General features: G+C 48.6%; 1 protein-coding gene across 1 annotated transcript in view; it reads left to right on the forward strand.

Annotated features, from left to right (window-relative positions):
* The window catches only part of MYO18B (myosin XVIIIB), a gene marked incomplete at its 5' end in the record, with an annotated part of 242,336 nt that overhangs the window by 146,977 nt on the left and 71,265 nt on the right, over nucleotides 1–24,094 (forward strand). Inside the window, 5 exons of the mRNA XM_072801883.1 lie at nucleotides 13,921–14,034; nucleotides 15,523–15,639; nucleotides 17,897–17,980; nucleotides 19,062–19,199; nucleotides 21,589–21,774. Coding sequence (XP_072657984.1) covers nucleotides 13,921–14,034; nucleotides 15,523–15,639; nucleotides 17,897–17,980; nucleotides 19,062–19,199; nucleotides 21,589–21,774 — 639 coding nt within the window. The remainder of the gene's footprint in view (nucleotides 1–13,920; nucleotides 14,035–15,522; nucleotides 15,640–17,896; nucleotides 17,981–19,061; nucleotides 19,200–21,588; nucleotides 21,775–24,094) is intronic.

Here is a 24,094-nt window from a genome sequence, read left to right on the forward strand (position 1 = left end):
AAAGCACTGATGTGCCGTGTGCCAGGCTCAACCAGCAGCATGGGAGAGGTCCCTTAGACAGAGTATCTTCCAGAATCTCTAATAACTGCCTTAAGGACAGGCATCTTCACCCATTGCCCCACCATCTAGAACCCCAAGATCACTATTTGGCTCATTCCACCCAAGTTCCCTCCATCGGGAGCTTTGGCTATATCTCAGGTAACACCTGAAGGTTAAGACTCTGGTAATAAAATCAGGAAGACCCCTCGAAGGAGCGTAGAACCTTCTTGGGTCCCAATCCTGCCTCTGCTACCTAATTAGCTGTGTGATTTTGAGCAAACCACCCTGCCTTTCGGCCTCCTTTTTCTCACTGAAAAAAGGGGCACGATATTCCCTGTTATGGAGCTGGTCAGAAGAACACGAGACCATGGATTCGAGTGAATTCTCTAGATTAAAAACTATATGACAAGGGATCCCTGGGTGGCGCAGCGGTTTGGCGCCTGCCTTTGGCCCAGGGCGCGATCCTGGAGACCCGGGATCGAATCCCACATCGGGCTCCCGGTGCATGGAGCCTGCTTCTCCCTCTGCCTGTGTCTCTGCCTCTCTCTCTCTCTGTGACTATCATGAATAAATAAATAAAATCTTTAAAAAAAAAAAAAAAAAAAAAAAAAACTATATGACAAAAAAACAAAAACAATAAACCAATAAGACAATGATTTTTTAAATGAGGAGCTCCCTGCTGGCTTCATAGACTGGTTTCTGGGTACACGATTTTACAAGACCTCGTAGAACAGGTAGGCGAGGCAGTGTGTGGGGTTGTCCTGTTGACACCTGTTCTTTAGGAGCCAATTACTAATTAATTCCCATGGAATGTTTCCACTGGAAACAAACTAATCTGGAGACAGAAGCAATCTCAACAACCAAGATATATAATTGAGATAATCGCCATGTATAAATAACATCTGTGAGGAGCAGATGCTGGCACCTGGCTCCGACGAGAACATCGAAGAGGATGTCCTCTCCGGGGCGGTGGTTGCTTTTTTTGTTTTGTTTTTTCTTAGTTGGATTCATGCCCTTGACCTTTGTTTCTTCCCCAAAGGAAATATGGTTTTGCGTTTTTCAAGTGGAGACCCTTGTTCCCCTCACCAGCTCTCGTGTTTACTGAAATCATGCGGGGGGCTGCTGAGCACAAAGCTGTCACCAAGTCTCAATCATTGTACCCCTAAACAGCTCTTAAGTCTGTCCCTCCTGTCCTCCCCCCATGTCACCCACCACTCGTAGCTCTCATTTGGGGTTCTCTCACGTCTCTGGCCTCTGGCCTTGTCCAAACCATCTTACTCCCAGCTGATCTTTGGAGAGAGAATTTGGGGGGTGGGCAGAGGAATAGAGAGACAGACAGTCCCAAGCAGGCTCCACACCCAGTGTGGTGCCTGATGCGGGGCTCGATCCCACAAACCCCGAGATCATGATCTGAACCAACATTAAGAGTTAGACACCCAATGGACCGAGCCACCCAGGCGCCCCTGGAGAGAGAATTTTAAAATTTATGTGCAATCTTGGCTCTTTATGCTCAAGAGCCTTCAGTGGCTTCCCACTGCCCTCAGAATACGGTATGGTGCAAGTTCCTTGACACGACCTTGACGGGTGCAGTCTGGCTCCTGTGCTCCTGACACTTCTGACCGGCAGCTAAGGGACAGCTTGGGGTCCCTTACACCTGTCCCACCTTCCCACCTTTGCCCAAGCTATGTCTTCTTGCTTCTCCCCACTGAAACCTCTTCTCCTGCTGAACATCTAGTTCTCTCCTGAGCTGGGGTTAGGGCATCATCTCTGAGAGCCGTCTCTGACTCCCACAGGCTGGGTGAGGGCCCACCTCTCTACCTTCACTGTCTCCTGGGTTTACATTTAGAAGAGTACATCGGTCTCTCGCAATTACTACCTTTGCTTGCCTGTGTTCCCCGTTTACCTTCTACCACCTTAAAGGCAGGGACCTAAGTAAAAATACCAGGAGACTGTTCCAAAGTCATGGAGGTATGAAGAGATGAAGGTGAGAGTTGAACCCACAGCCTTCAACTCCTGGGAGTTTAGTATGTGCTACCCCAAGACCATGAATGTGTCTCCTCTTGGCTCTCTGCCACCTCTGGGCCCTCGAGTCCCTTTGGAAAGCTCCCAAATACCCCTGTAGGACCTTTCCATGGGAGGAAAGGGGGTGGGATCCGGGCTCAATTTCAGTGTTCCTTCAGGAGGGCCCACTGGGCCTGGGGTATCTTCCACATGATGAACTCCCAGCCAGGGTTGGGCAACAGCCTGAGGTCCCCCCACCAGTGTGCCCAAGACTTGATAGCCCTTGACTCCTCCCCAGTGCCTTTAGTCAGGACGTTTGTCACCACGTGTCACCCATGCTTCCATGAGACATTGAAAATAATAATACGCCCTGGGAAGATGACTCTGATGGGAGTCTTTTGCGTGAGTGAGCACCTTTGGAATGCTTCTCCTCGGCCAAGAACCACAGGACAGGTGGCCTGGGTATTTTATTTGAAAAGACTTTTTTTTTTCCTCTTTAAAGATGATGTTGGAGTGAATTGATTCAATATTAACATAACCTCCTGTCAGAGGAGATAAAAACCGAGTTGTAATTGGGTGAGAACATGGTTATCGCAGGCCTGTTCACCCCACAAATATTGACACTTCCGATGCTATTATAAATGAAGTGGGGGAAGGCTGGTTTCATCATAGGCAGAGAGTGATATCTATACATCTCCCCAAAAGGACCTGTCCCCCTCGAGCACTGTGGAGGGCTGGGCCCCCAGAGCAGCCAGCCAGCCATCAGGGTAATCATAGCCATCTTAACAATGATTATGTTGATGGCAAGTGGCCACCAGGCATGGGGCCAGGCACTTAGATGCCATGACTTAATCTGAGCCCCTGAACCTATGTGAATGCAGTGAACACCATGTGAGCACGCCTGTTTCTGTTTGGGGCCAGAGTGTAGAGGTGGATCTGCAGGCAGCAGGTGTTCTGCGGATGAGTAAGAACTCGCGGAATGGGCCCTGACTCCCCCTGGAAAGCAGCCAGTATTATGCTCCCCTCCCCCCCGCTTTTTTTTTAAGATTTTATTTATTTTTATTTGTCCATGAGAGACACAGAGAGAGGCAGAGACACAGGCAGAGGGAGAAGCAGGCTCCATGCAGGGACCTGATGTGGGACTCGATCCCAGGAGCCCGGGATCACAACCTGAGCCAAAGGCAGATGCTCAACCACTGAGCCACCCAGGCGTCCCTGTATTATGCTCCTTTTATGCTGGAGGAAGCTCAGCATTAGGACACTTGTCCAAAGTACAGAATTCGGGAGGAACTGTATTTTTTTTAAATAACATATTTTGAAAGAATCTCAAAGTGGCAAGAATAGCAGAGATGATCCCTGTTTATCCTTCCCTTAGATTCATCAATTTGTAACATTTTTACTACTTTTGCTTTATCATTCTCTCTCCAGATAACTGTTTCCCGAGTTATTGGGGAAAGAGTCACAAACATGATGACCTTTTGCTCTAATCAAAAGAGGGAAACTTCACATTGATAATATGTTGTTTTCTGATCCGGGGGTCAATGAACTATGGCCCACGGGCCAAATCCGGCTCAAATCCAATTGCCTGTTTCTTGTTGTGGTGGTCTGTTTTTGTTTTTTATCACAGCCTGAGAGCTAAGCATGGTTTTCATGTTTTTAAATGGCTATGTCTTATCTTTCTTAAGGATTTTATTTATTTATTCAAGAGAGAGCATGAGCCGGGGGGAGGGGCAGAGGGAGAAGCAGACCTCCCACTGAACAGGAAGGCAGATGGCAGGGCTCCATCCCGGGGACCCCAAAGCCACAACCTGAACCCAAGGAAAATGCTTAACTGACTAGGCCACCCAGGCACCCCAAGAGGCTACATTTTAATGTGGTTAGGTAAGTACAGTACCTACCTATATGTATCTCCTTCCGTTTCTTCCCTGGCCTGCAAAGCCAAACATATTTACTCTCTGATCCTTGAAAAAGTTTGCCAACCCCTCGATCTTATCTTTCCATGACACAGATTTTGCCTATCACCCCGTTAACGTTCTTCGTAGAGATTTTTCTCCATGTTCAGGAGGGATCCAACCCAGAATGCAGAAGTGCTTGCATTCAGTGTTCATGATGCCAAAGATCCTCAGTCTGTCTTTCCTCTTTGTTTTATGATGCTGGCTTTTGGGGAGGGTTCAGGCCAGTTGTGTTTGCTCTTCCATTTGGAGGAACTGGAATTTGAGTCTCCATCTCTGTAATTCCAGAGCCTTTGGATTCTGGGCAGGCCTGAGGATGTTCTCTGGACGAGGGATCTCTGATTCTCAAACCAGGGAAGTCTCGGGCAAATGGGGTGAGGGGAGCTTCCTGTCGTAGGGCCAACATTGCCAACGTGGAGTAATTGTGTGGAAGATCAAGGCAGGTGCCCACAGGTTTAGGGGAGAAGGTGATGAACCAGATGTTAGCTTGAGCACCTTTTCTCAATTATCTGCTCATGTTGCTCCTTGAATGAATTCTTACCATCTACGTGTTCTTGCTTTTATTTTTTTCTCTCCATGTATGCAGACAAGACTTACTGATATTATCGTATGTAGTAGTTGGTTCATTCTCCTTGCTATTTCTGAGACTATATCATGAGCTAGCCATTTTGCTGTTGGTAGACACATAGGTTGCATCTAGATTTTGGTGGTTAGGTACACGGCGACTGGGAACATTTGTTCCCATGTTATTTTATCTGGGAAGGAGGTGCAGTGTATGCATCTCTGTTGGGTGTAGACCTAGAAGTGTAGTACTTCTGGATCACAGTACACCTGTTTCCTTAACTGTGGTAGATGTAGCCAAATGGTTCTGTCAAGTATCTTGTAAACATAGTTTACTCCAGGCTCCCATCCTGCTCAGCACCTGGTTTTGTTAGTTATTCACATCTTAGCCATCCTGAGGGGGGAGGTGTCTTGTGGTCCCGTTTTGCATTTCCCTGACTAGGAATGAACCAAGTCACCTTTTTAAAGTAGATGCCCGGGGCACCTGGGTGGCTTAGTGGTTGAGCATCTGCCTTTAGCTTGAGTCATGATCTTAGGGTCCTGGGATAGAGTCCCGCATCAGGCTCCTTCCCTGTGGGATTCCTGCTTCTCCCTCTGCTGATGTCTCTGCCTCTCTCTCTCTCTCTGTGTCTCTCATGAATAAATGAAATCCTTAAAAAAAAAGTAGATGGACCATTTGGTTAGCTACTTCTGCCCATTGAAGCCGTATGTTCATTTTCAAACCGTTGGCTATTTTTCTTAGGTGATTTGTAGGATATTCTGGATGTAAGCTCTTTGCTAGTTATGTACCTTGCAAATACTTTCTCCCGCTTTGGAGATAGTAGATAATATACATTGCAATATTCTGACTTTGCCATTTTATGAACAACCCAACTGGTCAGTCTTCATCAGATACCTTGGAATCCAAATTTAAAATCACTTGGCCAGGCAGGGAGTGTTCTGGTTAGCCACATATTCTGGTGAGTATGGTGGCACAGGACAGCAGGAAGCTTACCTCCCTACTGGGGGCTCAGGCTGGACTTGAGATCCAGGTTTGCTGAACAAGCCTGTGGTCACTCTCCCTAGCCAGGTCATTTCCTCCTGCAGGAGAGGGTCTTGTCCACCCGGCCTGCCCCTGGGGAACTGGCTGTGTGGACATTGGCCAGTGTCTGGGTCAGAGACTCGTGCTCAGGAGGAGGTTGGGATGGCTTCCCAAGGGGGTGTTCGGGGCTAGCTCAGGCAGTATGGGCTACAGACTCAGGTGACCCTGCTGCCCAGGACAGGTTAGGAATGCACTGAACTGACTCCTTCCCCTGGCTCCTTCTGTGAGTGTGTGTGGGGGACCCCTACCATGTGGGGACCCAGAGGGCAGCAAGACTCAGGTGGCCTCTAGGCAACCACTGTCTAGTGAGAAGACAGACAGGGAAGCACTCAGATACTGCACTATTTAGGGGAGCAATAGGGTGCTGGAGCAGTGGGTGTTGGAAATATGATATAAATGGGGGTGTGATAGGACAGAAGCAGAGAGTGTGTTTTATGTGTATTTTATCCTGCCTGTCCAAGGTTTCTTTTTCTTCTTCCTTCTTCTTCTTCTTCTTCTTCTTCTTCTTCTTCTTCTTCTTCTTCTTCTTCTTTTTCTTTTTCTTTCTCTCTTTGGAGAACACCAGTATATTCCAAATCCACTGCCGCCAGAGGTGAAGTCAGGAAGGAAAGTCTTGAAGCCTATTCAATCATGTAGTACCTAAGCAGTCCTGAGAGCCTATGACACAAAATTAGGAAGGACTCCTTTAAAAAATATATTATTTTTATTGAAGTATAGTGGACATACAATATTAGTATATTATGTTAGTATATACATCCATATAATAGTTTCAGGTGTACAGTCTAGCAATTAGACAATTAGGTGCATTACGAAATGTAGTTGTCCTCTGTCACTGAAGAAGGACCCTTAAACCCTCAAAGAAATAGACTTAAAACAAGTAAAAGGGGGCAGCCTGGGTGGCGCAGTGGTTTAGTGCCGCTTGCAGCCCGGGGTGTGATCCTTGGAGATCCGGGATCGAGTCCCACATGGGGTTCCCTGCATGGAGCCTGCTTCTCCCTCTGCCTGTGTCTCTGCCTCTCTCTCTCTCTCTCTCTCTGTGTCTCTCATGAATAAATAAATAAATAAAATCTTTAAAAAAAAAAAAAACAAGTAAAAGAAGGTTGTTGTTTTTTTTTTTTATACCCAGCAGCTGGGAGGCACAAGCCACAGGGCTCTTACAAGAGAAAGCTGTGGGCTTAAAATTCAGTCCAGGTCCTAGCCCCATTCACCCCTTAGAAGCTATGTGATCTTGACAAGTTAACTAACCTCTCTGAGCCTCAATTTCTTCATCTATAAAATGGTGATGAAAGTACCTACTGCACAGAGTTGTTACATTTTGCAAATAACAAATTCGTGGTAAGCATTCAGAGAGTAGTTATGAAAATGCCACTACTAATAATGATTATTTTTACTCTGAAGAAGATGGAAATGGTAAATACTCAGAAAGCATTTCAATGCATCAATAAATAATGATCCTCTAGCACAATGTAAGGAAAATGATGGACTGTCTAATATATGCTCAAATGGTTTGATCAAGGACACAGAGAGTAACTGCCAGATGGTCTTAGGAATTTCCCCTTGGGGCCACTGTCATCAGATTTCTGAGCCAGATAGACCATTGGTGGACCTGGCCTGACATTTTTAATATGTTTGCATTTAATAAATTTGTTCGATATCAAGGCCGTCTGTAGTTTGAGATGCTGGTAATTCCCTTCAGGGAAAGCCTTCCTACTGAAGGTTAATTCTTCTGAGTGCTCTGATAGGATGTCAAGGCCTGGAATGTGTTGAGATTAGCCCGCCAATGACACCGTTTCTTAGAACGCTTCCCCGTGGCATTTGCAATACAGGATCCTTAAATCCTCCGGGTTGTTCAGCCGAACCCAGAAATCCAGGTTCTAACTGCTCCACTGAAATATCAGCATTTCCCCCTCTCCCTGCCTCATTCCATATGCCTAGCCCACTCATCTAGTAGCTTAATAAGTCCAAAGCAAACATTTTCGCCAGGTATTTAAAGCAGGCAGATGGCTTTGCATAGGAAAGTAATGCTATTCATCGGGTTGTAGTTGATGTATATGTGATGGGAATCTCAATTGCCCTCCTGGGGAATGAAAGGAGGGGGGGGGGATGTTGCAGAGAGAACGCAGAGGATGAACTCAACAGGAGGGAAAGACTTGTGTGCAGAGTAGGCTGGGTGGTGGCCCAGGGAGAGCTTAGGCTCAGAGTCCCATTGACTTGAATCTGACCCTGTGCAAGTCCCTTCCCCTGCTGGGGGTACACTTTCCTCCTTTGTAACAGGGTGTGGGCCGATTCCCGCTGTGCAGGGCTGCTGTGGGCCATAGTGATAATGAACACCAAGTGGCCCCAATGGTGCCTCATATAGTCAATGTGGGAGAACTCGCATTCCCTCCTCATTTCCCCACTGAGCGATCTGGAAGGGGCAATACTTATCCCCTTATAGGGAGGGATCCATACACAGCATAGATAAAGAATGAATGATCGCTATTCTATCACAGGGTTTTGGACAGAGCTACTTTGATCCAATATTTTTGGCAGGATAGGATCAATGAACACTATCACCAGTGGTTTCATGGGTTTACTCTGTGGCTGACACTGTGCACGTACTTCTCCTCTAACCTGTTCACTCATCTGTATCTGGTGCCCAGCCACACAGCTCCAATTGGCTCAAGCAGGACAAGTGAAGTTATTGGCCAAAATATCTGAAAAGTTCTGAGGCGAAAGCTGCCTTCAGGCTTGCCTGGATCTAGGTGCTCCAACCACATCATCAAGAATGTGTTTCTTGCCTTTGCACCTTCAATGTCACCTTCTATTCTAGGAAGTATTTTCTTTCTTGCTAGGAAGAGGGCCACCAAACACTCCAAGCTTACATTCTGCATCACAAAAAAAGAACTTCGCTTCCACAGTCCCAGCAAAAATCCTGGTGTCAGCCGTGCTATTATCCCACAACTAAGCCCTCTGGCCAACAGGAAGTGATGCTCTGATTGGCTAGGCTGAGTTGCATTCCCTTCTTAGAACTTGATAGCTCTGGGGAGGGGGTCAGCTCCATCAAAAGCACATGGACATTTGGAGGATGCACTTTTTTTTTTTGCAGAGAAGATGGGGTGCTCCTATCCAAAGAAGGGAGAGTGGATGTTGTGCAGACACATCACAAAATTTCCCCATTAAGCATCTGTCGTGAGTGCTACTGTTATAGAGGGAATGCAGTGTAATGGCTTAGAGTTGGAGTCATATCCCAGGCCTGCCGCCCTTGTACTTGTGAGACCTTCAGGAAGTCACTTGACCTCTCTATCTTCAGCACCATGCCAGGTCTGGAAATGGATGGAAATCACCAGGGACTTCATTCTCCTAACACTCCCCAACTTGTATCTTGGAGGTCTGACAGGGAACCCTCAAGGGCTCATCCGTGCACGTGGATGGTGAACTTCGAGCCAAAAGATGTGAGATCTGCTCCCCCTGGGATCCTCTTTGCCACACTGGCTGCGAGGACCGGAGGGTGGACCCCAATAGCCCTTCCCAAAGGGAGTCCTGCCCAGTGGCCCAGTTCCTTTCTGCTCTCTTGACTGCCCCTCCTGGAGCACCTCCCGGGAAGGGAAGGCGTTTGCAAAGAGGCGGTGGGCAGTGTCACTGCCCTGAAGGGTCTGATCTCAGCCCCAACATGACTTGCCACCCGACTTCATAAAAATGTCACTCAAACAGCCCCCATATGGAAATAACATGCGGTGAGTTATTCTTACAGCGGGTCATCCATAATGGAAAATCAGCCTGAGATGGCCCTGTATTTCTTCCCGCTCCCTAAAGTATAATAAATTGAAATTTTTAAAGCTCAGCATTTAGATGGCTTGTCGGCAGCAGCCTGGAGCCTGCCCAGCGGAGAACTCGGGCTGGGCGAGGGAGGCTGTTTCTGGTCTTGCTCATTCTGATCCTACTGGCTTGGGTGCCTCCAGGGTTGGTACCCTCTCTCTTCCCACCCAGTCTGCCAGGAAGCCTGATACTGTTCCTGAAACGTTGGGAGCCCAGGCCCTGCCTCATCCCAGTGAGGGGAACTTGACGGCTCATTCAGCTGCCATTTCTTTCATTCTCTTGACCCCTAAAGTGGGGTTGAAATCCCCTATTTCTTAGGCTGATCAGGGAAAGAAAGGGACAAATAGCAGTAACAACCACCATTACTTTTCTAGGGTTTTCTCAGTAGCAGGTGCTGCCCTGATTTCACTCACTCACTACGAGGGTTCACATAGACCCTATGGTGTGACTCTCCCCATTTTACAGGCGAGGATACTGAGACACGAGGTTAAGTGACCAGCTGAGAGAGGCCGATCCCCCAGCTCTGGTTCTGTGCCCAAGCTCTGGCCCCCACACTGGTGGGACTTGGCACTTAGCAAGTGCGAGTAAGCTTTGGTTTCTTCTCTTGTCCCTCGGGGATGAACTTGTTTATCTCCAAGAGGCTCCGGGGATGATGTGTGTTTCCTTGGTGCCACCACATTGATTCAACTTCCGAGTTCTGTCCATTGTCTCTGATTGCCCATATTCTAGAGCCCCCAGACCTGGTCTCCAGCACCTCATGGCACTGCTGCTGAGCTAACCATTCACTCTGCAACAGGGCTTTCTTTTTTATTTCAACCCATCCTCCCCATGTGGTCCAGACCTTCCAGAGGGTGGTTTTCCATGAGGGACAGTGGAGACCAGCAGTTAAGAGGTTGGACTCTGGAGTTGGACCAGCCAGGCTTCTCCACTGACTGGCTGTGTGACCATGGGCAAGTCCTTTCCCCTCTGCTAGCCCCGGTGTCCTCATATATCAACTGGTCCTAACGGTGGTGCCCTGCTCCTAAGAGGTCTTGTGGGGCTTTTATGAAGCAAGACGGAGAAAGCACAGTGCCCTGGAAATAGTCCCCAAACAACAGTAGCAGGTGCAACCATTAATGCCCAAATCATCAGGGCCAAGATAATCCTATCCCTAACCCAGAAGGAGGTAAGAATCACATCGATAGCCATGTCCGTCTCTGCCCGGGGACAAATTATTCCCCTCTCTGCTTGCTCAGCTTGGGGAAAAGAAGAGCATTTCTTAATCATGCATCATTTCGCCTATAAAGTGGAGACACAAACAGAGCCTCCTCTCTCTGGGGAGGCTCTGAGGACCAGGGCATCATGCTGCCAAAACCCTCAGCCCGAGGAGGAGCTCAGCAGATGGGAAGTGCTGTCCTCGTATTTGGTGCTGTGCTGTTCAGTCACCAAGAGTGGCTCTCGCTTGTCTCTTGGCCCCAGGCCGAGCAGCTTGGCCTGGCAGCGGGGCCCTGTGTGATGCCTCCTTTCCACTGTCAGAGAGCGCTGACGTCACCTCCCCTGACGGCCCACCTGCTCCTGCCTGCCCAGACCTTCTCTTCTTTGCACACATCATGGTGTGTCCTCACTGGCTGCCCTGTTTCCAGCCCTGTCCACCAAAGCCTATCCTCCCCATAGCAGCCAGGGGGTAGATCATGCTACCTGCCTCTTCCTCCTCCTCCTCCTCTTCCTCCTTAGTGGTTTCTCTGCAGATTGAAAATGAACCAGCACTTTGCATTTGGGTCACTAGCCCCACCAACGTGCTCCCCAACCCACCCACTTCTTCAGCATCCTCTCCCCTCCCCTTCCCTGTAGAGCTACCTGTTCAGTCACAGTGGCTGCCTTTCTGTCCCTCAGCATGACTTTCACTCGTGTTCTTATCCTGTCTCAGGACCTTTGCACCAGCTACTGCCTCCACTCAGGGGACTCTTTCTTCCCCCTCAATCTGTGCACGGCTGTCTCCTTGCATCTTTCAGGTCTTAGCTTCAATACCCCTCCTTAGTGAGGCCTCTGACTTCTGTGGGAACTGAGAGCTGGCTTTGCCCTGCCAGCCTGCCCACAGACAGCCCTCTTTGCCTCCTCCCTGCCTTGCTAGAGGCCTTGGGGGTCGCCTGCGGGAAGACAAGACTGTGCCTGATGTCTCATTTGCCCTTTTCGGGATGCTCTACCAATGCCGATACCTCTCCTTGCTCCATGTCACTCTCTGTGTATCTCAGCCCCCACAGAGAGGGAAATGGGCCACCCTGTGCCAAACCCCCAGCAGGAATACATTGTTCTTGGGTCTTGGAAAATCGGCAGGGGTGGGTGGCAGGGGGTTGTGGCTGTGGCTGCTGGCAAGGGAGGTGGGGCTGGAACTCCAGGCACCAGTGTGAGAAAGCTGTGGGAGGAGGTTAGGGCCTTAATTTCCCCATCTGTATAATGGGACTTCAGCGGTATGCACCTCACAGATGGAAGACGACGGATTACAGGACAAAATGGCAGCAGAACATCAGAACATTCCCCACGGCACTTGACCGAAGATCCTGGAGTCGGTGGTGACCTCCATTCTCTCCACTCTCTTTTGTTGTTGTTGTTGTTGTTGTTGTTGTTATTATTATTATTCTAACATCTGGGCTGAGCTGTTGATACTCTGAGGATGACATTCTCTGCCCAGTTTGGAAGGAGATGAAAATGATCCCAAGGTGGGCTCTGCCCACAGAGTGTCCCCACCTTGGCCAGTTGCCTGGGGCGGCATCCACCTTGGCTCAATTGTTGTCCTTTTATAGATCAATGGGGCCCCCTCACTAACTTGGTGGCCTCAGGGACCAGAAATTGTGTGCAGAAATTTTTTTTCTGTATTTGAGCACCAATTTTAATATTATTAACTATTTTGGAGGGACAGTGGCCTGGCAGTGAAAAAGTCTGCTAGTATGGACAATACAAGCGGCTGTCTTCACTCCTTGCAGCTGTGTGACTTCCACTGTCCCTCTCTGAGCTCCGAGCATTTTCCATAGGCGATTTCTGAGACTGTTTTCTGCTCAGAGATTCTAAGATTTGGAAATCAAGGGGAAACTGCCAATTGCAGAATGGACTTAGGGTTTGTGCCCCGGTTTTCTCCAGCAGGGAATGTCTGTTTTCTGGGTCCATGTAGGTCCTTGTACCTACTTGATAGCCCCCCGTTGCTAAGATGTGTGCAGATGGGTGAATGAATGAGAAAGAAGAGTGACAAAGAGAAACTTTGTTCAGGTCAGTGGCTCCTAGTCTTTAAGAACCCAGGAAAATGCTCACATGGCAAATATTTTACAAGGGAGTTTACAAGTCTGAAACCTCATTTTAAGAAATGTCTCCTTGGGAGCGTCCGGGTGGCTCAGTCCATTAAGCATCTGGCTTTGGCTCAGATCATGATCTCAGGGTCCTGAGATCAATCCCACTCAGCAGGGAGTTTGAGTGTCCTTCTCTCTTCCCCTGCCCCTCCCCCAGCTCATGCTGTCCTCTGCTATTTCTCAAATAAATAAATATAATATTTTTTAAAAAAACAAATAACAAATAAAGAAATGTTTACTTGGCAAGTTCCCACTGACTTTTGAGCACCTCCTCCAGGAAGCCTTCCCTGACCTCATCCTGTATTCCCAGTATCTCCACACCTTCCTTCCTGTGCTCCTCAGGGAGGCTGTCTCTGCCTGCCTGCCCAAATCCTCCACCCCCACCCCACCCCACCCCCCAGCATCATGGGGCAGGGGCCAGGTTGATGGTTCCCTGCATGCTCTGAGTGGGTGTCAGCAAATATCTGCTGAACATAGCTGGGGACGAGCTCCTGGCACTGACACGGACTAGCCGTATTTCATGGGACAGTGCCTGTTAAATTTTGAGTAGCTCAGACCCTGGCCACCTCAGATGGAAACACATTCCCTTCCCCTCCTTGTGGGCTGATGGATGGTTTTGAAGGCATGAGGATAGTCTGTAAATTATTCTGCCGCCAGAGAAGGGCTGGGCCAGAGGGGAAGCACATCAAGGAGGCAACATCACGAGGCTCTGCTCTTCTCTTCTTCCCTTCCCCTCCCCTCCCCTCCCCTCCCTCCCTTCCTCTCCTCTCCCCTCCCCTCCCTCCCCTCCCCTCCCTTCCCTTCCCTTCCCTTCTCCTCTTCCCTTCCCTTCCCTTCCCTTCTCCTCTTCCCTTCCCTTCTCTTCCCTTCTCCCCTTCCCTTCCCTTCCCTTCCCTTCCCTTCCCTTCCCTTCTCCTCTTCCCTTCCCTTCTCCCATTCCCTTCCCTTCTCCCATTCCCTTCCCTTCCCTTCCCTTCCCTTCCCTTCCCTTCCCTTCCCTTCCCTTCTCCTCTTCCCTTCTCTTCTCCCATTCCCTTCCCTTCTCCCATTCCCTTCCCTTCTCCCCTTCCCTTCCCTTCCCTTCCCTTCCTTTCCGTTCCCTTCCCCTTCTCTCCCCTCCCCTCCCCTCCTCTCCTCTTCTCTCCTCCTCCCATCCTCCTGCCTGGTGCAGCTGGAGCAGAGTGAAGCCAAGTGTGAGGATGCTCTGAAGACCCAGAAGGCACTGGCAGCAGACCTGGAGAGTATGCATAGCGAGCTGGAGAACATGACCCGGAATAAGAGCCTGGTACCTGTCCTGTCTTGGAATCTGTGGGAACCCAGGCCAGCGCAGGGCTCTGGGGGCTAGCATGGGCACACCAAGTGCTCAGCACTATAAGAGGGACAAGAGGCACTCATTGGGTTCTTACTGGGTCAACCCTCTGAGAGTAAAAACATTCTACTGTGAGCTGAGCATTATAAAGGTATAAGGGCATCTATAAGGGTCAGCTGTGTGCTTATCTCTGCAAAGGTAGACAAGGGAACCTGTTGTAGAACTAATGTGTGCTCAGCACTGTAGGGATGCATTCAGTATGAGCCTAATGTTTGCTCAGTACCCTAAGTGGGAACGAAAATGTCTACAGTGTGTCCACAGTATGCTCACAACTGTAAGGGGTCCCCAGGCACCTGCTGTGGTCCTACTGTGTGCTCACCACCATTACAGGGGACTTGGTCATTATAACTGGGTTAGTGTATGTCCAATCTTAAGAGTGGAGACAAAGGTGTACCTCGTGGGCCCACTTAGGCTCACTCCTATAAGGAACCCAACCATCTATTATGAACCTACTATGTGCTTGCCACCGAATGGGGGGAAATGAACATATAGCATGAATCTAATACAACTGGTGAATATTGGGTGTGCGTTTCTAAGTCATCTGTCTGTATACAAGGTTGACTTCAATTTTTACTCGGCATGCAAAATCCTAAAGTTTAGGTATAGCCACAGATATATAGACAAAAGTTTGTCTCAAGATCCCTCTTGGACCTTTTATTCCAGATTTTATGGGCACCAGATTAAGGAGAACTTGCCCACAAACATTTACACACACACACGAATGTGCACACTCACCTACAAAATCACCAGACACACAAATGCCCTCATAGGTAAAACATGCATCCAATTTTGTCTACCCACCCAATACCTGTTTACTGAGCACCTGCTGTATGCAGGCCTAGTACTGGGGGTATATCCCCGAGCAGAACAAAGTCCCAGTTCTTAGGGAGATTCCAGGGATTTGTACTCATATGTGTGTCCTAGGGACATTTAAAATGAACATAAAGAGGCATTTGGGTGGCTCAGTGGTTGAGCATATGCATTTGGTTCAGGTGGTGGTCCCGGGACCCCGGGATTGAGTCCTGCATCGGGTTCCCCACAGGGAGCCTGTTTCTCCCTCTGTCTATGTCTCTGCCTCTCTCTCTGTGTCTCTCATGAATAAATAAAATCTTAAAAAAATAAAATGAACATAAAATGTAAGGCCACAGGGGCTTATACAGACATATATCCATTCACATACACACACGCTGCATTCACATAGCCACATGGGTGCCCCGACACACACACACACACACACACACACACACACACACACACACATCATGACCATCCTTTCAGGTATGTGGTCACTTATCCAACACACTCACAGGGGAACCCCCCTCCCTTTGCTCTTCATGAGGACTCTGCTGTCCTGCTCCTATCCACCCTTCTGTCTTACCCCCACATTGTCCTGCCTCCCGCCAGGTGGATGAGCAGCTGTACCGGCTGCAGTTTGAAAGAGCAGACCTGCTGAAGCGCATCGATGAGGACCAGGATGACCTGAATGACCTCATGCAGAAGCACAAGGACCTCATTGCTCAGGTAACAGTGGGAAGTGGAAGATGGCTTGGTGGCCTTGGGCCAGGCAGGTGGGGGATGTTGAAAAAGGGATGTGATTGGGCCCCTCTCTGGTCTTAGGACCTTGGAGGAATTAAATGCCACAATGATAAATAGGAACTGTGACATTTCATGTGGTCCTAATGGAGGAGGGCGTCACCTTCAGATGAGTGTGCATGCCTGGAAGACATCTCCACCGAGAAAAATTTGATTTATTTTTACATCTGTCCACACATCCACCCACCCACCCCCACACCCTTCTACTTACCCATCAAAATATTCATTCATCCACCATTCATCTGCTCATCTGTCCTCCCCACTCACCTATCCCCATTTTTGTCCACCCACCCGTCCTTCCACCTATCCCTCTACCCATCCACCCACCTACGCATTCAGCCACTCACCTACCCATCCATCCATCCATCCATCCATCCATCCATCCATCCGACCATTCATCCACCAATTCCTCTATCCATCTACCTCTCCATACATCTGTTTATATATCTATTCATTTACTTAATATTTACTGTGCCCCCACCATGTGTGAGGTACTGTGTGAAATGCCAAGGATACCATATTGAGAGAAGCACATCCATCCCTGTGTTTGCCTGTAATTTCATGGGCTGGACAGGCCTTCTCACATAATCACCCAGAACACAGGAGGTGCTTGCAAAGTGAGCTTAGAGTCCAGAAAGGAAATGAACATGTTTCTGTGGATCTTGACTGAGGCTGGAGGTCAGGGAGGGCCTCCCTAAGGAGGTGGCTCTTGGATGGAGATCAGGATGAGGAACAGGAGTTAATTAGGTTGGGTGGAATAGTAAGGGTTGTGTGGAAAATGTTCTAGGCAGAAGGAACAGTGTGTGCAAAGGGCCGAAGATGGTGCATTTGAGAGGCTGGAAGGAGGCCAGCAAGAAGAGTGTGGCAAGAGATGAGTTCAATGAGGCCAGCAGAGCAGGGCCAGAACAGGGGCTCATAGGCTGAGATGAGTTTGGATTTTATTTTATGTGTGATGAGAATCATTGTCAAATTTTTCAGGGGCAAGAGCAGGAGAGAAAGGGTCAGCCAGGATGCCACCCCCAGATTCTCCTGTCTTGTCCAGCTCTGTATTCCAGAGCCTAGATAGGTGGCTGCCATGGAGTAGGGCACCTGGTAAACAGCTGGTGGATGAATGAAAACTGTGGTCGGCTTGTACCGGGAACATGGAGTGGACATGGGTAGACGGGGACTCAGGACACATCGGGAGGCACGGTGGCAGGCTGGGGTGCAGCAGAGGCTTTGAGATAGAGCCAACAGATGAGCGATGGGGATCCCTGGTAGGTTTCTGATCTGCATAAGAAGAGAGAGCAGCTCCCTCCAGGAGTAATGAGTGTCTTCCCCATGTTGTGCCCCAGAGGGGATCCATGGTACAGTGCCTGCCAGACTTCAAATGCATCCTCCCCAGATGGAATCTTTGGGGATTTCTACTAAATGAGGAATAATGATAACAAAAATAGCCAATTATATCTTCAACGTCAGAACAGCCATCACAGAAATAGCCTATGCCATCTTCTGCCCTTGTGACTCACAATTATTTTGGGTCAAAGAGAAACTTGTTTGTTTGATCCATTACTCAAAGCAGTATGTTCATATGTATGTTATAAGCAATTTAAACAGTAAAGACATGTGGAAAATAGAAAGTGATGGGCCCTCCTGCCCCCTGGAATCCCTCTCCTAGGAGATCATCACGCTTAACAGTTTGGTTCTACTTCTTTTTGAGGACCTTTATAGTCTCCATTGCCTCATTTAATCTCTGACCAAACCTTAGGTAGAGGAGCTAAGAAGAGCCTATCAGCCCATTTTACAGATGGGGATACTGAGGTGCAGAGAGGCCAAGGCCAGTATCCCAGTCACCTGACATTTGGGAGTCCTCTCTCCTCAGAATCTGGCCCTGGGGCCATGACAAGCTCATTTCTTTCTGGGCTCTCAAGAGTGTGTGATAGACTGTGTGCTGGGTGGTTGACCAAAGCCATGGGCTTATATAACTGGAGTGACTCAGCAGGCACTGTGAGGAACGTTGTGGGGAGGAGGCGAGGAGTAATTTTTTAGGAATGAACTATTGTCATGGAGGCTCTGAGAGTCTTAGACATGTGGGGATGGGGTGGAAGGGCTTTCCAGCAGTAGTTTCCCAGCAAAGTCTCAAGGTGATATTTATTTATTTATTTATTTATTTATTTATTTATTTATTTATTTATTGTCTCACTAGTCTGCTACTGACATTGGGCAGATCCAAGAACTGCAGCTACAGCTGGAAGAAGCCAAGAAAGAGAAGCACAAACTTCAGGAACATGTACGTGCTCAGAGCTCAGAGCTGCTTTGGTGGTGGGGAGGAAGGAAAGTATTCACTTGGGGGGGAGAACCTCCCTGTTTGGATCCTGGAAACTGTCACTCATTCATCCATCCATCCGTCCACTCACTCAACTTGAGTTGTGCAAATGAACTGAGAACAATCCCAGCCGTCTCTCTCTCTCTTTCTCTCTCTCTCATGCACACACACACACACACACACACACACACACACTGACTTTTGCTCATGTCAATTCAGCCTCCAGATGTGTCTTGTGTAGTGAAACTCATCAGCCATCCAATACAAGATTTTTCTTTCTCTGAGAAACGTTTCCAAGGAGAAAGTGTTGGTCTGGATGAGACAGGATCCTCATCCTTTGTGAAATCTTTCTTTGAGGCTATGATTCTTTCAAATACTCCTGAATTTCACTCATTAGCTAGTGGGCTGCTCTTATCCATGCAGTTCTCAAAGCTTTTCTAGAACTATTGCATGTGCCTGCTAAGAGGTTCTGTCGAAGTGACGGGGCCGGGAGCAAATGTCCATGGGCATGAGTAACACCAACAGTAACACCACAATAATAGCACAAGGCCTCTGCTGGGTACTTATGATATACCAGGTACTAATTGCCTTCAATCCTCCCACACACACAGAAATGAAAGAATGAGCTCGAGGAGGGGAACTGGCCTGCCCAGGTGCCTCCTGCTGGAAAATGGCAGAGCCTGACTTTGGACTCTGATATACGTGCTTGGCTCCCAAGCCCACTCTCGGTGCCGACCTGGAATGCCCAAGTTTGCTGCTCACACACTGGCTTTGCTCTCTTAGCACAGCAGGGAAAGGAGGGTGAGCAAGCACCTGATGGAAAGTCTTATATCAGAGGCTGAAGACACAGAAACATCACCTCCAGCCTCTGGGACATGAGGGCAGGGTCTGGTGTGAGGGTACCAACTGTCTGTGTTTGTGCCTTGAACATGAACGAAGAAGGAGGCAGTGTGAATGGGCCTGGGGCCAAGTCCCACCTATGTCTTGATGCTGGGTGGACTTGGGGCCAGCGGGTGGCCAACGGACCTCTCGGGTTCACCTCCAGCTGCAGGTGGCTCAGATGCGGATCGAGTACCTGGAGCAGTCCACCGTGGATCGAGCCATTGTCAGCAGGCAGGAGGCAGTCATCTGTGACCTGGAGAACAAGACGGAGTTCCAGAAAGTGCAGATTAAGAGATTTGAGGTATCAGTGGCCATGTAAATATTACTTAGGCCTAGAGCCAAGTCTGTTCGCTCTGTCCGTCCTCCGGCCATCCCTCATGCCTTTCCTTGGATCCATAATCCTCCTGCATCTACAATTCATGTTCCTTCCCCTGCTCCCTCCTTTCTGCCTTCCCTCAACCTCACAGTCCCACAAGTACCTATCCAACCAGCCCACACACCTCCATCTCCCTCCATCCATGTCCATGTGCCATCACTCCATCCATTAGTCCCCTTCTGTCTTTTCTTTCCCCCTTTCTCCAGTTTGTCTTCTCTTTCTCTGGTCTTTCCCTTTCTTCAGATCTTCCTTGACCCCTCTGTCTATCCTCATCTTTATCTGTTGATCCATTTTCCCCATCTCCATCCACCCCCTCATGCACTTAGGCACACAAAACTCGCTTTGAGCAGAAATTTATTTTCCACTTAGGGTGTACCAGGTTCCGTGTTAGGCAGATGAAAGGCAGATGTACAAAGCAGATTCTGCTTTCCGGAAACAGATTTTTGTCTGGAGATGTGGGTGAAATATAAAATAAGATGGTGAGAGAGCTGTGAGGCTTGGGGGATGGAGGTCTTTTGCAAGCTGGGGAATCAGGGAGGCCTCCAGGAGGAGGTGGCATTGATGCTGGACCTTGAACAGGGCAGGTAAGACATGGATGGGCTGGGGCAGGGTGAATGACATTCATATTTAGCTCTGCAGGCCAGTGACACGAGCCACCACCAGAGGACGTCGCCTCTGTCAAAGCTGTTTCTCAGTAGCCACACCTTGGGATGTTGGTCGCAACCACCTTGGGGCAGGTAGGATAGGCCTCACTGAATGAACTCCAAGAGGTCCCCAGAGAGGTCAAGTAACCTATTCAAGATAAAACCAAGTAGTGTCAGTGACAGGGGTAGATTGATGCTGGACCTTCTGGTCCCAGATTATAATTTCTCTGTAATCAGCTGGCTGAGCCACAGGATGACAGTGCATCTAGAAATGGGAGCCTGCATTCCTCACTTGGAAATATTCTCCTGATGCCCCCATTAGACCTTTTGTCTCTAAGAAGGCTGCTATATATGAAGAACAGAGAAAGAGTCTTCCCTGCATTGACCCTCAGTGTTTCCCGGAATACCTCAAGGGATCCCTCAAGCCATAATGGTTTCTGCAGATCACCATGGAACTTTGATCTACTACATTTTAAGTATACGTAATATTGGGCTCTATCAGATTTTTTAAAAATTTGATTCTAGCATAATCAAGGGATAGGAAGGAAGAAATAAAATGATAAGAAAAAAATTTTCAGGGGCAGAGTCTATGTCCAAGTTCACATTCTCCCTCTGCCACCATGATTTGAATTTAGTAGAATCCCAGGCCCTTGAAAGGAAGAGGTTCCTTGGGGGACACCATTTGAGAACTGCTCTTCTTCCTTTTAATACCGCCCCTTTCCCCCGCTGCCCTTTGAAATTGTTGCTAAATGCTATTTGAAAAGCAAAGGGCAATTGAATAGTAAAACTTTTCTTTTAGACTGTTATTCAGTCTCTGATCTGGAGAGAGGGGCTCAGAGTCACCAGAGCGAGGGCCTGAAATATTCACGTAGGCTCAGTTTTAGGTCAACACTCGAGTATTTGCCCATCAGAATCGATTGGCTCCAGGCTTGTTGGCCAACTAATGAATTCTGCAGAATAGCACTTGGGTTTGTTTTCTATAGCGATGGTGATGCCCACAGCTCCTTTCTCTTTACTGTCTCATTGTGTCCTCTTGGTTTCTCCCCCCCCAGAAAAAGGAAAATTGCCATAAAGCATTAGAGTGGAAGCTCGTGTAAGTTTATCTGATCAAACACCTCATTTTACAAATCAAGAAACCCGAACCCATGCTGGAGAAGGGGTTTTGACTCCCCAGCCTCGTGTGCTCCCTGCCACACAGCTTCCTAAAATGATGAGGGCTGCTCTAAATATTAATAATTCCCAACCCTTATCTAGAATGTTCTGTGTGCCAGGCACTGAGCTAAGCGTTCTGCATAACATAACATTTTCGATTCTGACAGTCTCCCTGGGACATAAATACTGTCAGTCATCCCTGTCTCTCAGAGAGGTTATATAACCTGCCCAAGGTTCACACAACCAGGAAGAGGTAGTGGTGGAGATTGAACCTAGCACCTATTCAAAGCCAGGGTGCTTGTCCGCCTGCCAGGCTGCCCCGCGGTATAGCAATTATCATTTTCTCAGGCTTTTAAAATAAATTCTTCGTTTCTGTATCAGAAATCAGGATTATCGTCTTGATGACCTTATTTACACGCCCAGAGACTCAGCACAGGATTTCTCTTCCTGGAGGCCCCTGTCTCCCGCCTCTGGCCTCTACCGACGAGGGGGATGTGTGCTCTCCGCCCCGACTCCAGGTCCTGGTGATCCGGCTTCGGGACAGCCTGATCAAGATGGGTGAGGAGCTCACGCAGGCGGCCAAGTCCGAGTCCCAGCAGCGGGAGAGCAGCCAATATTACCAGCGGCGCCTGGAGGAGCTGAAGGCGGACATGGAGGAGCTGGTGCAGCGGGAGGCGGAAGCCAGCCGCAGGTGCATGGAGCTGGTGAGTGCTGTCCCCACACTGGCTGTCAAGTGATGGAGGGTTTCCCTGCGGGAGCCTCCTCCAGGCTGGTCTCCAGGGCCTTTGGGAAGCAGGGAGAAACCAGAAGGGGATGGGCAGAGAAATGACGCTGCCATTGGCTGCAAGCTCTGGGGTCGGGTCCAAGGTGGACCAATCGCATTCCCTGCTGCTGGATGGCCACCCAGCCTGTGTGCATTTCAGATTCTAGACTTTTCCTGCCTCACACATTCCAAAGGCAGGGCACCCTCGTGGGGAGAGGAAGGAACCAACGTTGATTAAATGCCCACCTTACACTGAGCCTTAACATCCATGTCATAGAATCCCCATAACAACCCTGCAAAGTCAGAATGTTATTCCCATTTTACAGGTGGGAGAACTGAGGCAAGGGCCATCAACACGCCAAATTGAGGCTCGGAGTGGTATACTCACTTGCCCAAGGCTACACACACTAGTAAGAATTTGAACCCCGGCTGTCCAACTCTGTAGTCTGTGCTTTTATTCACTAAGCCATGCTTAGCTCCCTGGTGTGGTCCAAGCAACACTTAAAAATCTGTTTCCCAACAGGATGGGGAACAAAAAGATAAAATAATAAAAAAGTAAGAATGAATAAAATGTCGAGTTTGGCATTTTACTAAGTTTCATAGGGAAGAAAAAGGGGAACACAGATAAAAATTTTGTTTCATGTCCAGTGGGAAGGTCTCTCCCATCATGCGTGGTATTTTTCTGAGGAGAGTTTCCTGCAGGGATCACAGGCCATCTGAGAGAGCTGGTTCCTCCTTTTCCCCATGAGATCCAATATCCCTAAGACTCCAGGTTTCTGGTTCTGTGACCTGGGAGACATCTGGCACTGCCTTTGCCCACCACTATAGAGCCTTCACTGAGACAACCCACCACCTGCCAAAGCTTGCCCAGAAGGTCTCTAAATCACAGTCTTTATCTCCTACCCGCCCTGTCCATTCTGGTTTTGTGACAGGTCTCACCAACTTGTCTGCCTGCAGCAAGTATATTTCTCGGGCCACTGCCTGCCACAGCCAGGGCCATTCTCATCAGCTTTGCCCTTGACAAGCCATCAATGTGGCTGTCGTGTGGGGCGGGGTGGGGGGGGAGGTGAGGCTCTGCACAGAGACCCAGGTTCCCAGACAAAGTCCAAGCTCCATGACTGGCAGTTCCTCCACCTCCCATAGCCAGGGAGAGAGAAAGGCTCTTTCCTCCAGTTGACAGGATGACTTCCTCATTCACCAGCCCTGTTTCTCATGCAGCTGAGTTCCCCTCCCGCCAGCTCTGGCTGGGAGCAAGAGAACATCCCAGCCCGTCTCCTCTGATGTCTTCTTTAACTGGCCAGACACCCAGGCATGCCGGTCAGATCAAACAGTGGCTTTCTTCCTCTTTTCTTTGTTCTCCTTTTCTCCCTGTCTCTCCTCTCCTCCCTCTCTGTCTCCCTTTCCTTTCTCTATTTCCATTTCCAGGGACAGGTTAAGATCGTTAAAGGCCCTGAAATACTGAAAAGATGATAGAGCAACCATCATACAGGATTCAAAATGAAAACAAAAAGCTGTAAAACACAAAGCTTGTGTGTATGCTGACATGAGACCTGTGTCGTTCTCTGCTTTCTGATTGCAAGATGCTGCATAAGTTTACCAAGACTGAATTCTTCCCTTCATTTTGGTGTATCTCTGGTTTCCTAGGGCTGCCTTAACAAAGTAGCAAAAATTGGGTGGCTTAAAATAACAGAAATTTATTCTCTCACAGTTTTAAAGGTCAAAGGTCTGAAATCAAGGTGTGGGCAGTAACACACTCCCACTGAAGATTCCTTGGATTGCGGCCATATCTCTCCAATATCTGCCTTGGTCTTCATGTGGTGGTTGTCTCTGTGTATGTGTGTCTTGAATATCCCTCTGCCCTTTTCTTAAAAAGATGCCTATAATTGAATTTAGGGATCCCCCTGAATCCAGGTGGATTTTATCTTGAGATCCTTACTTTAATTATATCCATAAAGACACTTAAAAAAAAAAAAAGATAAGGTCACATTGACAGGTCCTAGGAGGATTTTTGGTTTAAGGGAGCCGCCTTTCAATCTACCGTGAGAAAGGAGGTCATGCTCCTGCCTCGCTGGTGTTCTGCAGTGACCCTAAATTGCCTGTTTCTTCAGTGACTCTGTAGATCAGCAAGGCTCAGAGGGCTACTATCAGGCTGGCAGACCCTGCTTAATAGTAGGTATCCCACACTCTCCAACCCATTTGCCCTCAAATCCATTCCTTGCCTAAGAGCCCGGGATATATCCACTGGGAGAAGAGAGGATGTC

This window comes from Canis lupus, chromosome 27 (assembly GCF_048164855.1).
Source record: "Canis lupus baileyi chromosome 27, mCanLup2.hap1, whole genome shotgun sequence".
NCBI lineage: Eukaryota > Metazoa > Chordata > Mammalia > Carnivora > Canidae > Canis > Canis lupus.